Below are 17,698 nucleotides of genomic sequence, written 5' to 3' on the forward strand. Positions count from 1 at the left end.
ATACATTTTTGAATCCTTGGAAACGTTGGGGTATCGAGAACTGAATACCTTTTTTATTATAGTTTGTGATTTATTGAGTTATTTTGTGTATAAGAAAATGTAGTTTGCATTATAAGTAATCTAAGGGTAGAAATGACTCAACCCCTTGCTACAGCCAAAACCCTTGAGTACAGCCCCCCCGGCAAATATAATATAATATAATATATTTTTTAAATCCAGTGAGTGGCAGCTGAGGGGTTATGACTGCTATGAAACGCCCAGTGTCCAGTGTGAGCGGCTGTGGGGGGGGGGGGTCTCACCATGCCCTGCTCCGGCACCGCAGCCTGCACTTTGCGGCTGACCACCTGGGTCAGAGCGGGGCAGTGCTGGGGGGGTCTGAAGCCCCTCTTTGGCTCCGTGCTGCTGGCCTTGGTGGTGGGGACCCTCGCCGGCTGGCCCCGGGTCTCGTACACGTTCATATGGAGCCGGTTGCCCTGCCTCGCTGCACTCTGGGAAATATACACACCGATTAGTCTCTCCTGCTAACATACAGGACATATTGGATACATCTCTCTTTGTTCTGAAAACAAGAAAAACCCTTTGGTAAAGCAATCTCCTGAAGCATTAGCACCTTTGGAGATAGAAAACTAAGGAGCAATTAAAATAAGTCAGAATTAAAGATTTTAGCTGACCAATGTCAACATGATATGACAGGGGTTGCTTGGCAGACGTGGTGCAGGAATTAGTCATTAAACCCGGAAATTAGTTAGCATGTTAGCAATTGCAATGGCATTGTTCCCAACTTGTTGAAAAAAGGTCTGTTGTTAACACAAGCTGAAGAGAGTTTCACGTTTTGTTTTACGACATAAATGACTTAGGTAAATACCCCACTACTGAATGTCTGAAGCTTCTATGTGTCTTAAAAATGGCGGTTTAACAAGTGTCTGAACTAGATTACCTAATGCCATCATGAGGGAACATCAGCCACCTTTAGCTTAGCGGTAGGATGTAGTTATAGCCTAACGATAACTTTGTACTTCTGGTGATTGCATCTCCGCTTCAAAAATCATAAAGTGGTGGTAATATTTGGAGATTATCCTGCTAAACAAGACATGTACGTTTCATAAACGTGTGTTTGCCACAGAGATTATTTTCAGCAATAAAAATGACTTGCTGTGCTAACCTTAGGGTATCCTTACAAATATATGTCATGACTGCCCCCTCTGTAGTGTTCTGAAACTGAATCTCTCTTTGAAGCCTGATTAAACCAACACTTCAAAACCTGAGAATTGAAGATTCCCTTTTTCCATCCACTGTACTGACCATTAGTTTACAAAGCTACTTTGAGCTCATGTAATGCATGGATGTAGGCTATTTGTCAAGTGGAGAATTTCTTTATTTGGATTGGAAAATAACCAAACCAAGTGGCAGATAATGAAGGGTCATATTTAATACATGAATCCGCTCAGATGTAAAGTACAGCACTGTTTATGTCCCCATAAGTACATAATGTGAGTAGCAATTGGACGTCAAAGCTTCTTACCTTCAACGCCTCCTCATAGTCAGCTGCAATAAATACAGAAACAATTATGAACACAAATTCTTTATGCAACACATGTTTCTATCTCATAGATTGTATAGTTTTTTTGCTTACCTTGGCTGTTAATGGACACCTGGAAGAAGAAAAAGGGAGATTATAGATAGATAGATAGATAGATCGTACTTTATTGATCCCAAATTGGGAAATTGTTTTTGTTACAGCAGCATAAAAGGCATTTTACAATAAAACAAAATATACAAGAATAGAAATAAAATAAAATAAAATAAAATATAAAATAAAATATAAAATATACATGTCAAAATACAAAATAGAAAATATACATACAGATATTATATATATATATATATATATATATATACAAATATACAAATATATATATATTCAAAATATATGGAATTATGGAGTATTAAATATGAAACAGATTATGTGTGAGTAAAATGTACAAGGTGGTTTTATTTCTAGAGAAACTATGGAGCAGAGAGTTCTCTTCCAGCCAGAGGTGATTTGTTGTACAGTGTTATTGCAGTGGGCAGGAATGTGTTCCAGTATCTGTCCTTGTGACAGGGGAGCTGCAGCAGTCTGTTGGAGAAGGAGCTCCGTTGACTGTCCAGCTGCAGGTGGAGAGGATGGGTGGGGTTATCCATGATGGACAACAGCCTGTTCAGTGTCCTCCTCTCCACCACAGCTTCAAAGGGTTCCAGCTTGATGCCGATGACTGACCCAGCTTTCCTGATCAGTTTATTGATCCTGCAGGTGTCACCGGCTCTGATGCTGCCCCCCCAGCAGACCGCAGCAAAGAAGAGTGCACTAGCCACAACAGACTGATAGAAGATCTCCAGCATCTTACTGCATACGTTGAAGGATCTCAGCTTCCTCAGAAAATAGAGTGTGCTCATCCCCTTCTTGTACACAGCGTCAGTGTTGATCCTCCAGTTCAGCCCATTGTCTAAGTGCACTCCCAGGTACTTGTAGACCTCCACAACTGCCACATCCTCTCCCAGAATGCACAGGGGCAGAGGAGGAGATGTCCTCTTCCTCCTGAAATCAATGACCATCTCTCTGGTCTTGGCCACATTCAAAAGCAGATGATTTCTTCCAGTCCACTCAACAAAATCACCCACCAGCGCTCTGTACTCCTCCTCCCGTCCATCCCTTATACACCCTACCACTGCAGAGTCATCCGAAAACTTCTGCAGGTGGCATGACTCTGAGTTGTATAGAAAGTCAGAGGTGTATAAGGTGAACAGGAAAGGAGACAGCACAGTCCCCTGTGGGGCTCCAATACTACCAACCACCACATCAGACAGCACACTGCCCAGCCGGACGTACTGTGGTCTGTCCGTGAGGTAGTTGGTAATCCAGGAGATGGTGGACGAGTTTACCCTCATAGCCTGCAGCTTGTCACTCAGTAGCCGAGGCTGGATCGTGTTGAATGCACTGGAGAAATCAAAAAAGGTGATTCTCACAGTGCAACCCGATCCATTCAGGTATGAGTGAGCACGCTGCAGCAGGTAAATAATGGCATCGTCCACCCCCAGGTGAGGCTGGTAGGCAAATTGCAGAGGGTCAAGGAATGATCTCACCTGCGGTCTGAGATGGGCCAAGACCAGTCTCTCAAGCACCTTCATCACATGAGATGTGAGTGCTACAGGGCGATAGTCATTGAGCCCAGAAGGAGTTGTCTTTTTAGGGACCGGAACAACGCATGATGTCTTCCACAGCACCGGGATGGTCTCCAAGTGCAGGCTCAGGTTGAATATATACTGGAGAACAGGAGCCAGCTGGCGTGCACAGGTCCTCAGGACCCTGGGGCTGATACCATCAGGGCCAGCAGCCTTGCCTTGGTGGAGTTTTTCCATCTGACTCTGGACCTGTCCTGTGCTCACAGTGAAGCGGGGGGGGGGGCTTGATGGAAGGGGGGATAGAGGGGGGGGGGGGTCTGAGGCAAGATGAGCAGAGGGGGGGGGGGGGGGTCAGCGGCAATGTGAGCAGAGGGGGGGTGCAGAAGCCAGGCTGGGTGGTGGAGGAGAGGTGTGAAGTGTAGGTGGTGAGCAGAGGGGGGATGTTGACGCCAGGCTGAGAGGAGGAGGTGAGGTGAGAAGAGGAAGTGGAGGAGACAGCAGCGGGCGGAGAGCTAAACCTATTGAAGAAGGTGTTCAGCTCGTTGGCCCTCTCCAGGGTGCCCACAGTCAGTCTGTCTCTCCCTTTGAAGCCAGTGATAGCCTTCATCCCAGCCCAGACATCCCTGCTATTGTTCAGCTGGAGCTTAGTCTCCAGCTTCTTCCTGTACGAATCTCTGCCCCTCCTCAAATTGTCTCTCAGTTGATGCTGGACACTCTTCAGCATTGATTTGTCCCCAGACTTATAAGCTTCCTTTTTCTTATTTAAAAGAGTTTTCAGGTCACTAGTAATCCAGGGTTTATTATTGGGGAAACAGTTGACAGTTTTAGCCGGTAATATTGTTTGTTCACAGAAGTTGATGTATTCTGTGATGCAGTCAGTCATATTATTGATGTCCTCTCCATGTGGCACACAAAGCACGTCCCAGTCAGTGGTCTCGAAGCAGTCCTGTAGAGCCTCATTAGCCCCTGGAGTCCATTTCCTCACAGTCCTGGTGGATACAGGCTGCCTCTGCACCAGTGGGACATATTTAGGAGCCAAAAAGACGAGGTTGTGGTCAGATCTGCCCAGGGGGGGGAGGGCAGTGGCACAATATGCATTCTTGGTATTAGCATATAGAAGATCCAGAGTATTATTTCCCCTGGTGGGGCATTTCACATACTGAGTGAATGTAGGCAGAGATTTGTCCAGTTTTGCACGGTTAAAATCCCCAGTTATTGTTATGAATGCATTTGGGTGAAGAGTTTGGAGTTTGGCCACAGAAGAGTGAATGACGTCACCAGCCACCTCCGCGTCCGCGTTCGGTGGAATATAGACAGCAACTACGATGACAGAATAAAGTTCTCTAGGTAGATAAAATGGACGTAATCCCACAGCTAGCAGTTCAATGTCCGGGCTACAGAAACGCTCCTTCACAGTAACATGTCCAGGATTACACCATCGTTCGTTCACATACAGTGCAATCCCTCCTCCTTTCTTTTTACCGCTCAGAATAACGTCCCTGTCCGCCCGAACACTCGTGAAGCCGGGGAGAGCCGTGTTATTATCCGGGATGAGCGAGTGCAACCAAGTCTCGGTAAAACACATGATGCTACACTCACGGTATTCCCACTGCGTCTTCGTCAGCACGCGGAGCTCGTCCATCTTATTCCCCAAAGACCTCACGTTCCCCATTATGATGGCCGGTACACAGGGTTTGTACCTCATCTTCTTCTTCATCCTCAGCTTGGCCCCAGCTCTGCAGCCACGCTTGAGCCTCCGAAGCTCCTCCGGGATGTCATGCCTGGCTCCGGGCAGCAGCACGGGTCGGCACAGCGCAATCAGCTGCTCACGCGTGTAAACAATGCCATCACTCCTCTGAGCATGGCTCTCCGACACAAAAAGTGAAAAAAGTAGCAGAAGAATGACCAGAAAACGTTCGAAGTAAAACGTGGCCATAGTTCGCTGCAAAACAAAATAAATATCCAAAGAAAAAAGTACAACTAAGAGAATAAAAGTAAACAAAAAGACAAAGAACAATAAAACACCGGGAGCTGCATGCAACAGGCAGCCACCAGCACGGCGCCTTACTTAGAACTTATTTGTGTAAATATGTAAGAATATGAAGATTATTGGTGCAGCGGACGTAAACAACAACGCGCTGTCGGAGCTCCATAAAAACAAAACTGTCTCTGCCGTCTGACGCTCTATTTGATGCCATTTCATATTTCTGGAGTAATTAGGGAGGCTGTGGCTCAGTGGAATAGTGCGCTGATCTTCGAATCAGAGGATAGCAAGTTCGAATCCCACTGCAGTCAGCATGTCGTTGTGTCCCTGGGCAAGACACTTCACCCCAAATTGCTCCTGTGGGGATTGCCCACAGTATTGAGTATGCAAGTCGCTTTGGATAAAAGCGTTTAACAAGTGACATGTCATGTAACGTAAATATACAGTTTTTGACGAACAGAAATATTGTTTTCTGGCATCACTTTAACATTTTACGGGAAGAATCAGCATTTTGGAATGAGGGCGCATGGCGAGAGTAAGAGGGTGCAGCGCCCCTGTTACCGGGTGCAGACAAAGCCCAGTAGACAGTAAATTGAGGGTTTGGAGTTCAAAACACGAAGACATTTAACAGGATTTAAAGAATTTAAATTAAAAAGGAATCTCAGTCTCTGTTGCAGCAGCTCTGACAATTATTTTGCACAAATTACACAAATGTGTTGAACGTCTATTACTATTTTTTTTGGGGTGTCCCTTTAACAGTTCTGTAAAGTAGGGATGCACAATGACTCAGAATTTAAAAATATTACACAGAACAAAAGAGGTGTTCAGTAAAAACACTGACAAGGGTTAGCTCAGAAGCTAGCTAGCCCAGGAGCTGTAAATACGTCTTTATTGTGTGGAGAATAAAGCTTACATAAATATTTGACACAGGGTTGGTAAAATAATCCTGACCCTAATACATTTGACGGAAACAAATAACTGAAGTGTTATTCAGATCTATTCATGACATGCATTTTTACAGTAACATAATATCAGCAATGTAGCATATTTAACGTATACGTTCCTATTTAAGTGTGCTTTTTTACTGAATGTATAAAATAAATATTTCTTAGTTACAATACATTATTTTCTGTTTATTGTTGAGTATAAAGAATAATAAGAGTATAGCCGTTACGACAGAGATTATCATCAGGTACATTTGACAATAAATTATGATGGGTAGATTATAGGGGATATTTCCCAGCCTTATAAACAGCAAGAAGACAAACCAGAGTGATTCAAAGTAGATTCTCTCACCTCCTCGTTCTCCTCATCGAAATATGTCAGCTGGAGACTGCACAGGCCAAAGGAACGCTTCACCTACACACACACACACACACACACACACACACACACACACACACACACACACACACACACACACACACACACACACACACACACACACACACACACACACACACACACACACACACACACACACACACACACACACACACACACACACACACACACACACACACACACACACACACGGGATCAGGTCAAATGATGAGAGCTCATACAGAAAAGACAAAAGTCACAATTTCTAACTGTCATTTAAATTAGCATGGCTCACACTAAGTGTGTGTGTTTGTGTTTGAGTGTGTATGGGTGTATGGATGTGTGTGCGTGTCGAAAATGTGACCTGATGAAACCGTGTTCAAAATGACCAAGCGGTACCAGCAACAGATCCCCGCGGCTGGCCCGGAGAGAGAGCCCAGAGAAGTCCCCGAGGCTGGCACGGAGTGAGAGTGCCCAGAGGAGTGAGAGAGACGTATCCGGCTTGGCTCCTCCTATATTCTTTCCCCAGGTGTTGCTCATCAAGCAGGTATCCTCCCCGACAGGTACAGCTCATCATTGAACCTGTAAACCAGGGGTGGGGAACCTCCGGCCCCCGGGCCGTATACGGCCCGCGAGACAATTTGATACGGCCCTCGAGGTAATTTATAAACAGAAGCAAAAAAGAAATCTAGACCGCAAAATAATTAAACAAGCGAGTGCCTGTTTTTCCTGGCCAAGGTCAGGGTCCTTGAACACAACACGAGCCTAACATGTCATCACGTGGTATATGTCTTGTCTGACAGGGGTGCAGTTCTGACGGAGAGCACCAGAACACGGCTCCGGCACTTCAGATAAGGAGCTGTACACATGCCGCAGGTTTTGCGTGGCTGTGTCTTTAGTTGTAAGCCCAGTGGCGATCTGTTCATCTGTCATACTGATCATCAGGCACGTGCACACAGACATCAAAGTGGGCTTGAGCCCCTGCCCTTTTTCTTCCTCCAGAGAAAGTGCCCTTTTTTCCCCTTTTTTTTATTTTTATAAATGAATATATATCTACTGCTGTTTGCGCAGTTTCCCTTTCCACAAATATATTGATTGAATACAAAATTAAAATATCAGGTCGGGAGATTAGACTGTGAAGCTCCGATGCTCTCTCTACCCTCCCTCCCTCCCTCCACGTCTCGCGCACAGCGGTGCGGACATTGGCAGTCACTTCAGACAGACAGGTAGCAGCGCCTCCCACTTTACTGTGCCATGTTATGCCGGCTTTTCTTGGCTTATTTTGAAGGTGAGTGGTGATGAACAAATTACTAAACTGCCAGTGCCTCGAGTTTACAGCTAATTAGCTAAAAGACAATAACAATTAAAACTGCGGTCACAGGAGTGTGCGCAGTGATGAGCGGGCCCTCGCGTCCGTGCGCCTGTCGGGGAGGGCGGCCGGTCGTCCCGGCGTCAAGCAGACGTGCGCGAGTCCTGGGAAATGAGCCGTTTGTCATTTCTCTAATTTTCGCGTCCCAGACTCCCAGGTCCTCCGGCAGCGACCCGGAAACGGAGGTCGGCGCGCCGTCTCGAAGGAAATCAAAGTTTCTCTAAAGGCTCGTCGAGGATCGATTATCGAGGAGGCTGTCTGGAGGAGCCGTAACCGAGGATACACTGATTTAGAGGAGAGAGGAGTGTCTCTGGAGGAGCTATAACCGAGGGTACAAAGATGTAGAGGAGAGGGGAGAGAGGAGTCTCTCTGGAGGAGCTATAACCGAGGGTACACTGATGTACGAGCTGAACACCTTCTTCAATAGGTTTAGCTCTCCGCCCGCTGCTGTCTCCTCCACCTCCACTTCTCACCTCACCTCCTTCTCTCAGCCTGGCGTCAGCATCCCCCCCCCCCACCACCTCTGCTCACCACATCCACTTCACACCTCTCCTCCACCACCCAGCCTGGCTTCTGCACCCCCCCTCTGCTCACATTGCCGCTGACCCCCCCCTCTGCTCATCTTGTCTCAGACCCCCCCCCCTATATCCCCCCTGCCATCAAGCCCCCCCCCCCCGCTTCACTGTGAGCACTGGACAGGTCCAGAGACAGATGGAAAAACTCCACCAAGGCAAGGCTGCTGGCCCTGATGGTATCAGCCCCAGGGTCCTGAGGACCTGTGCACACCAGCTGGCTCCTGTTCTCCAACATCTCTACAACCTGAGCCTGCACCATCCCGGTGCTGTGGAAGACGTCCTGTGTTGTTCCGGTCCCTAAAAAGACGACTCCTTCTGAGCTCAATGACTATCGCCCTGTAGCACTCACATCTCATGTGATGAAGGTGCTTGAGAGACTGGTCTTGGCCCATCTCAGACCGCAGGTGAGATCATTCCTTGACCCTCTGCAATTTGCCTACCAGCCTCACCTGGGGGTGGACGATGCCATTATTTACCTGCTGCAACGTCCTCACTCAAACCTGAATGGATCGGGTTGCACTGTGAGAATCACCTTTTTTGATTTCTCCAGTGCATTCAACACGATCCAGCCTCGGCTACTGAGTGACAAGCTGCAGGCTATGAGGGTAGACTCGTCCACCATCTCCTGGATTACCAACTACCTCACGGACAGACCACAGTACGTCCGGCTGGGCAGTGTGCTGTCTGATGTGGTGGTTGGTAGTATTGGAGCCCCACAGGGGACTGTGCTGTCTCCTTTCCTGTTCACCTTATACACCTCTGACTTTCAATACAACTCAGAGTCATGCCACCTGCAGAAGTTTTCGGATGACTCTGCAGTGGTAGGGTGTATAAGGGATGGACGGGAGGAGGAGTACAGAGCGCTGGTGGGTGATTTTGTTGAGTGGACTGGAAGAAATCATCTGCTTCTGAATGTGGCCAAGACCAGAGAGATGGTAATTGATTTCAGGAGGAAGAGGACATCTCCTCCTCTGCCCCTGTGCATTCTAGGAGAGGATGTGGCAGTTGTGGAGGTCTACAAGTACCTGGGAGTGCACTTAGACAATGGGCTGAACTGGAGGATCAACACTGACGCTGTGTACAAGAAGGGGATGAGCCGACTCTATTTTCTGAGGAAGCTGAGATCCTTCAACGTATGCAGCAAGATGCTGGAGATCTTCTATCAGTCTGTGGTGGCTAGTGCACTCTTCTTTGCTGCGGTCTGCTGGGGGGGCAGCATAAGAGACGGTGACACCAGCAGGATCAATAAACTGATCAGGAAAGCTGGGTCAGTCATCAAGCTGGAACCCTTTGAAGCTGTGGTGGAGAGGAGGACACTGAACAGGCTGTTGTCCATCATGGATAACCCCACCCATCCTCTCCACCTGCAGCTGGACAGTCAACGGAGCTCCTTCTCCAACAGACTGCTGCAGCTCCCCTGTCACAAGGACAGATACTGGAAAACATTCCTGCCCACTGCAATAACACTGTACAACAAATCACCTCTGGCTGGAAGAGAACTCTCTGCTCCATAGTTTCTCTAGAAATTAAACCACCTTGTACATTTTACTCTATAATCTGTTCAATATTTATACTCCATATTCCATATATTTTGAATATATATATATATATTTGTATATATATATATATATATATATATATATAATATCAACATGTATATTTTATATTTTATTTTATTTTATTTTTCTTTCTATTCTTGTATATTTTGTAGTTTTGTTTTATTGTAAATGCCTTTTATGCTGCTGTAACAACAAGAATCTCCCAATTTGGGATCAATAAAGTACTATCTATCTATCTATTCTCCGGAGTAGATTTCAGCCAACAGTGATGTTTAAAAGAGGCGTGACGCATGGCTGGACTTATGTCAACGAAGCACAGCTCTGCAAACTGTCCCCGTTGTGATTATAAGTTATTTAAGATGATCAAATGTGCATCAGACTTTCTGCCCTTTACCGTTTGTTTGCTCACTAATCACATCTCCCCTGGATGTTAGGCTATTTATTTGTTTAATACAACTGCTTTCATTGTGACGCGATGTTTACAGTGAGAACAGCTGCTGAGGTCAGTGCAGAAAGCAGAACAGTGTGTATAATATATATCGCTCAATAATATATGTAACAGGCGTACATTTCACACTTTATTTGTAGGCTTTAGGAGATATCTACAAATAAACAGTAGGGTTAGGGTTAGGGTTAGGGTTATGGAGTGTATAGGTGTCTGTTGTAATGAATATGCCGCCAGCGTTGTTGGACAAACAGTAGGTGAGTGTGTGTGTGTGTGTGTGTGTGTGTGTGTGTGTGTGTGTGTGTGTGTGTGTGAGAGTTGATGTGCCGGGCAGACAGGCGGGTCTCAGTAGCTTAAGGTAGTATCTGACATATAAATGGTCAAAAATGGTACATTCTCCGTTAGCTTACGAGCTCCATGTTCAAGCGATCGACTATTCCTTCGCAATGTAGCATCACATTGGATATGCGCTTAAGTTGCCCTAGATTGGAATTTTTCCGATCATTTCCCTATGACGAATTAGCAAAAATGTGCTTAAAATGCATGAAAAACGCACATTTTTCAAAATGGCCAGCTTTCTGGGGGGCGGGGCTAATGAAAAGCAATTTGAAATATGTGTGCAATCATAATAGCAATGTGTATACAGCGTTTCGTGAATATCGGAAAAACTATATGCGAGCAGTTTGGAGCAATTTGCGACATGTAAATCGTCAAAAATGGTGTATTCGCTGTTAGCTTACGACCTCCATGAGTGATTTTTCAAAAATGTGCTCCGCAATTAAGTATCATATTGGATAGGGGCTGAACTTGTCCTGGACTGGAATTTTTCCGATCATTCCCCTAGGAGGAGTTCGCAAGAATGTGCTTAAAATGCATGAAAAACGCACATTTTTGAAAATGGCCGACTTTCTCGGGGGCGGGGCTAATGGAAGCAAATTAGTAATATGTCCGCAATTCCATGAGGAATGTGTGTGCCACAATTCGTGAAGTTCTGAGAAACTATATGTGACTACCACACAATAGGGGGCACTAGTGAGCAGTTTCTTTAAAAAAGTACGTTTTTTTTTTTACATTCTGGAAAAGGTCATGGGCTTTGACGTGTGTCCCAAGTTTTGCGTTCCGAAGCACATTTTAGCACATCGTCATAAAAAAAAAGTACAGGCCACGCCCACATTTGTCATTCGTTGCAACACTTTAAATTAGGGCAGTCAGTCGATTAAAATATTTAATCGCATGATTGTCCATAGTTAATCGCGATTAATCGCAAATTAATCGCACATTTTGTATCTGTTCTAAATGTACCTTAGAGGGATATTTTTCAAGTTTTTAATACTCTTATCAACATATGAGTGGACAAATATGCTTTATAGGTTTGTTTATTATCATTTGAACAATGACAAATATCCTCATGAATATTAAACACAACAACCTCTGAACATTACAAATATTCGCCTCAATTCAACCTGGAACCTCTCTCATACAATAATACAATACAAAGAGTGTGTGTGTGTGTGTGTGTGTGTGTGTGTGTGTGTGTGTGTGTGTGTGTGTGTGTGTGTGTGTGTGTGTGTGTGTGTGTGTGTGTGTGTGAATGTGGAGACACTGTGATGGATCGTTGGAGCTATGTGCAGCTCAAGGCAGGCGCGCCGGATTCATTTTAGAAGTGGGGGGGCCAAAAAAATGCGTGTGTATGGCCCAATCCCAAACCACGCCCTACACCCTACCCCTACACACTCCCCCTCCGTGACGGAGTGAACTCCGTGGAGTGACACATGAGGCTCCCTCCTGTCAGATGGAGGGAGTAAATACAGCGGCAAGCTTTGGGACAAACTCCCCTCTCTCCGACAGAAACAGGAAATGCCGTAACTGTATCAACGGTATCAAATCAGCATCTCTTTGACAAAAAATGTAAATTAATAACTAAAATAAAACTCCAAACATCTCTAATTGTGTTACTTTTTTGTAAAGCTCTTTTAGTTTTAAACCTGATGTTTATAAGTTTCTTAGTTTTTGCAACAGTCTGTAAATATATACAACTTTATAATAAAATGCACACATTTACCTTTTTCTAGACTAAACACAGGTAGATCCTCAGTTAAAAAAATATGAGGTTATCATGAGGTTGTTAACATCGCAGTTTATCAGTGGATGTTTGCTGGAAGCACAATAACTGCATGTTTTGCATTGCTTTTAAATTTCAGTTAATATAGTGGTGAGAGACTCCCGATACATTAGATTTATAAGTTCATTAATTGTCTCATGATGCATATTTCCCGGTGAGCATGAAGCTTTTCAGAGTGGGGTTTTTCTCAGCTACGAGTTCTTTTGGAAATTGCTCTCCTTATCCGCCCTGATTATGCCCCCTGATTGCTAGGCCCTGTCGGGTTAGAAACTGCAGACAGCGCAGTTGCTCCATCATTCCATCTCTTCTTTTTTCCTGCTCAATACGCTGTTGTTTGACAAGCTGTATGTTGACTGGTGTTTGACTGAAGAAAGCGCACTTTTTTTTAATACACTCTCTGTGGAAATTAGACTTTTCGTGGCTGTCCAGGAGGCTTGGGCACTTTTTCCAGTTATTAACTCCGATATTAACAAAGCTATCATCTCCACATTTTGAGAAAGTTACAAGCCGTTTGACAGCAGCAAATCTGCATATTTCACAGAAGGCCCGTTTAGTGGTTTTGCAAAGAATTAACCACTCTCTGTTTTTGTACCATTCTGCGTTGAAGTACCTTTCTCTTTGCCCAAATAATCTAGCGGTCAGTTAGCTGCAGCTTTACCCGTCTCAATGTCCCGACAACAAACCTCCATGCAGTCGGAGCCAGCCTGTTTTCGGTTCAACGACGGCGGTGGCGGGTTCTTTTGGGTTCATCTGGCTTCGCTGTTTCTATGATTGATGAAGGTCCAGGCTCCGGAGACGTGGATGTCAGGGATGTGACCTTCCAGTTGTTAATTTAAGTTTAGATTGACTGTATAGTTTTCTTCTGCGCTGGTTCTTCTGACGTGTTTGCAAGTGTATATTTTTTCTATCTAGGTTAACGGCTGACACACACAGAACAACGTAACAAATAAAGTAAACAACGTAACGAATAAACAAATCTAAGCTTTTTTATTGGTTGTAATTTACATGGATACATTTGAATGGTGTGACAATGTCCTATCTGATTGGGTTAAAATGTACATATTCTTCCTGTTATGTCTGCCTGCTTTATTTTACCTAATGCAAAGTGACCTGCTCCATCGAAATCAGTCGCATTGACCCGAAGACACATTTTGAGTTGTATACACTGTTGGAAAGAGGAGATTCATAACTTTCTAATGATATCAGGATTGTTGTTGTAGGCTACTCCAAATATTAAGCAAAATATGTCACATTATATAATGACTGTTACAGAGTCATCATTTTGAGAAAAAGGCCTTTAAAGTTTCCTCTTCTCTGGATCGATCTGATTGATTATTAGCGGAGCAAATGATCAAAATAGTACGAAGGGAAGATAGGGGAAGCAAGCGAGTGTGTGTGTGTATACGTGTGTGTTTGTGTATTTTTGCGTTTGTGTGTATTGTGTTTGTTTCCCGGGGGAAACACTCACGAGAAACACCGGCTGTTATGCCTGCAGTGACGTAAAGTTACTCCGTTGCTTGTAATTATGCCGTTACAAGCTTCAAAGTTGTATTTATCATCTGAATTTGCCAAAACAAGTTTAATATTCTGAAAGCCAAGACTTTGTTTATTTGAAATCAGATAAAAACAAACTGTAACGGACCCTGCCGTGTTATCTATGATTACTATACGCCTTACATTCATAATTTCAGCAGAGGGAGGGGAAGCGGCGCTGTGGAACAGCAGAGTGGCGAGTGAGAGCTTTACAAACTTAAAAAATGCCTGTAGCTAATGAGATTGAATATAACAATCAAACATAACAAAATATACACAGCTATATCAGATCGCGTTTTAGATGCGACTTTAGAGTAGAGGGGAATTATTGAAACGGGATTTGTACAGTGTTCCACGGCATCCGCCGCTGCGAAAATGTGGGGCAGGGCTGAAAAGTGGGGGGGCCAATGGCCCCCCCGCTTCCGGCGCCCTTGGCTCAAGGCATATATGCTCGAACGGGAGCTGCCTGGACGCTGCAATCATGTTGCGCGCACTATCCGTGCTGAGTGTGCTGACTTTTCGTACAATGTCCCACTGTCTGGCTACCTGCATAAAGTCAAGTGCTCGGCGCAGTTGTCGGCGAAATGTCGCTCCTCTGTTTTCATTGAAACAGCTCCTTATATCCGTTAGCGCAGCTAGCTAGCACCAGATGCTAACAACAACAATACGTAAGGTGTGCCTCGCTCACGCCACACATACACACACCCTCCCGGTCCTCCCGATGGCCAGTCCGGGCCTGCCGGTGAGCGTGGAAGTGCGGTCTGCCACAAGCGGGCGGCAGGAGCGGGGCTGTCAGCATCAGCTTGTAGATGGTATTTTAAACTCTGATGCGCTCTGAAACTACGGGGCGGCCGAGGACAAAAAATACACATGCGTTAATCGCGTTAAAATAATTTGTGGCGTTAATTTGTTTTTGCGTTAACGCGTTATTAACTACTTTAAATATAAGTTCATACTCACCCCCAGAGTATGTCTAAAAAATAAAAAAATTATTTCGTCCATCAGTTCTTGAGTTATACATTTGTCATGTTTTTGGCGCCCCCTATAGTCCAAAAAGAAAATTACATTTTGTGCCTATTCCCCAATACAGAATGAACCTTACCACCAAAATGTGTGTTTTTTGGATACATTGTTGATGAGTTATGAGCATTTCTATCTAAGCCCCGCCTTATTGCGAGTACGTTTTTATTCATGGCGGCAATATTTATCGTGTTAACATGCTCATTTTCTACAGTAATGTGTCTGACCCTCCAACGATGCTGTATACTAAGTTTGGTGTTGAAAAACAAAAAATTGAAATTTAAGTGAATATTTAACTGTTTTTAAAATTATGCTAATTTAAAAAAAGATAAAGTAGGCGGAGCTTAGGGGTTCAAGGAGATTATATGTAGAGCAGGTCCACCTGAATAAGTGTGCAAAATGTCAGGTCATTTGGAGTTACGGTGCGACTTTGTACATCTTTCCAAAAATGGAAATGGCCATAGGTGGCGCTAGAGAGCATGTTGGACAATTTGAACTCATTGACTCCAGAATATTGTAGTTTTCACCGATTCTGGAATCCGTGCAAAATTATACAACTTTTGAAGCATCCTAAAGCCCTCAAAAACAGGAAACGCCAGCAGAAAAATAATAAGAATTCCTCCAATAACAATAGGTTCCTCGCACTTCATGCTAGGACACCGTTGCTCCGCGCTCGGGCCCTAAATATAGTTGACTAATGCTGCGTTCACACCGGACGCGATGCGATGTTTGGGGGCGGCGCGATTACATGTAAAGTCAATGCAGAGACGCGGACAGACGCGAATTCGCTCCGACGGCGCGCATGAAGCGGTGGACGCGGCGCGAATCACGCGATTGAGGCGATTGAACGGTGCCGCGTCAAACGCGAGAGTTCAATTTGTTCAACTCGAGCGTCAAATTCACATGACGCGTTCTCGCGGAAGCCAATCAGCGGTGAGGATCTCAGCCTGCCGTCACTGACGTTCAACCAGAAAACATCAGCCGTTAGCTGTTAGCAGTTAGCACACAGAGCTCACAGCTCCTCATATCTGTTCAGAAACTGGACAAAAGTTAAACAAGTACAAACCACAGACTGTCTGTGTCATGGCGAATACAGTCGCTGGTTTATTTATGTCTGTAGGCCGTTGTTATGAGTGTGGAATGAGCATATACAACGTTAGCTTAGCCTGGTCAACCCGATCTTCATTCAGAAAACAAGCATTTAAAAAGATTTTTCGCCTGCCGTCTTGTCTGCAGACTTGTCAAGCATTAATTCATGGTTTTTACTAACCGGTATCAGTATGTTGTTACTTCGGCATCATTTATAAACGTGTATTACAATTTAATCACGGTAAAATATGTTCATTTTGTTGTAGTTGTAGCTCCCGAGCCAGCGCGTCTTGTTTGAATGATGCGAGTAAACACAGCTGGCAGCCGCGGTGAAACTCGAGCGTTTAGAGCGATGCGATAGGAGCGATTAGAGCGAAGCGAATATTCGCATCGCGTCCGGCATCATAAGGCTACTAGCTAATGGATAAGTTAGCTCAAGGTTTAGCTAAGACAATTTATCATGGGCATACAGGCTAATGTAGGCCTACTGTACTTAAGGGGAGACACTTAAAGTGAATACAGTAAAATGTGTATCTAATAACGTCATCACAATCGCCACATTGATATGCAAATTAGGCGTTAACTAGGCTTAATTAAAATGCGCTAATTTGCATGCAGTTACCAAGGCATTGCAGGTGAAAAGGATAAAACAACATCACCTCACAACATCCCCAGATAGTAACTTACGTCAAGTCAGTATTTTCCCCTGAAATGTTATGTTTAAATATGCAGATTAGCTTGAAATCTATAGATGAATTCAGACATGGTAGTAAAACGAACACCATTTATATGTGTTTCTTGGAAGTTTTATTTCCATTAGTGAAAGAAAACATGGAAGCAAAATAGATCAAAATAACAAGTACATGAAAAAACGATCTTTTTGCCTGTAATGTCCTTAAAGGTAGGGTAGGTAAGTTTGAGAAACCGGCTCGAGATCGCTAGAATTTGAAATAACACAACCGGAGAAAATCTGCCACTTCCTTATAGAGCCCCTCCTCCAACACACACGAACGCGCACATGACCAATGAGGGCACGATTGTGCACAGATGGAAGGCTGACAGGCAGGTAGGCCATCCAGTTATTTTAGCCGGGCCGGCTAAAATGATTGGTCGTACTTTTTACAGTATTACGGCTTCCACAGATGACATTTTTTTATGGATTTTTTGTCAAAGCACTTAAGATATTCATTGCTATCGGGATGTTAAGAGCATTCCATGGAATATAACAAAAAGTGTATCTCGAGCCGGTTTCTCAAACTTACCTACCCTACCTTTAAACAGTAACTTCATAATTTTGATTGTTGGCTGCTCATTTAATAACTATTAATTGTACTAGTTTGTTGTCTGCTCTTGTGCTTAGTGAATACTAAAGAAGGCCATTGTCTCTGTGTTAGCTGATTATTTTGTAGAATTCTGTTGAGTATTAAACAATTGCGTGAGTGTGAGGGTATTAAAATAAATTGGTCAGTAAGTCAGAGATGTGCAACTATATTTAACTTTTTGTTTTAAAACACTTT

The 17,698-nt window shown here is 44.3% G+C and overlaps 1 protein-coding gene across 5 annotated transcripts in view; it reads right to left on the reverse strand.

Moving 5' to 3' along the window:
* nbr1b (NBR1 autophagy cargo receptor b) overlaps positions 1-17,698 on the reverse strand; it is a 98,197-nt gene that overhangs the window by 68,897 nt on the left and 11,602 nt on the right. For all 5 annotated transcript variants that reach the window (XM_034113741.1, XM_034113739.1, XM_034113740.1 and 2 more), the window contains exons 2-5: positions 6,443-6,505; positions 1,634-1,652; positions 1,523-1,545; positions 300-488 (exon numbers count right to left, since the gene is read on the reverse strand). In XM_034113741.1, coding sequence (XP_033969632.1) covers positions 300-488; positions 1,523-1,545; positions 1,634-1,652; positions 6,443-6,505 — 294 coding nt within the window. The remainder of the gene's footprint in view (positions 1-299; positions 489-1,522; positions 1,546-1,633; positions 1,653-6,442; positions 6,506-17,698) is intronic.

Source organism: Trematomus bernacchii, unplaced genomic scaffold, assembly GCF_902827165.1.
Source record: "Trematomus bernacchii unplaced genomic scaffold, fTreBer1.1, whole genome shotgun sequence".
Taxonomy (NCBI): Eukaryota; Metazoa; Chordata; class Actinopteri; order Perciformes; family Nototheniidae; genus Trematomus; species Trematomus bernacchii.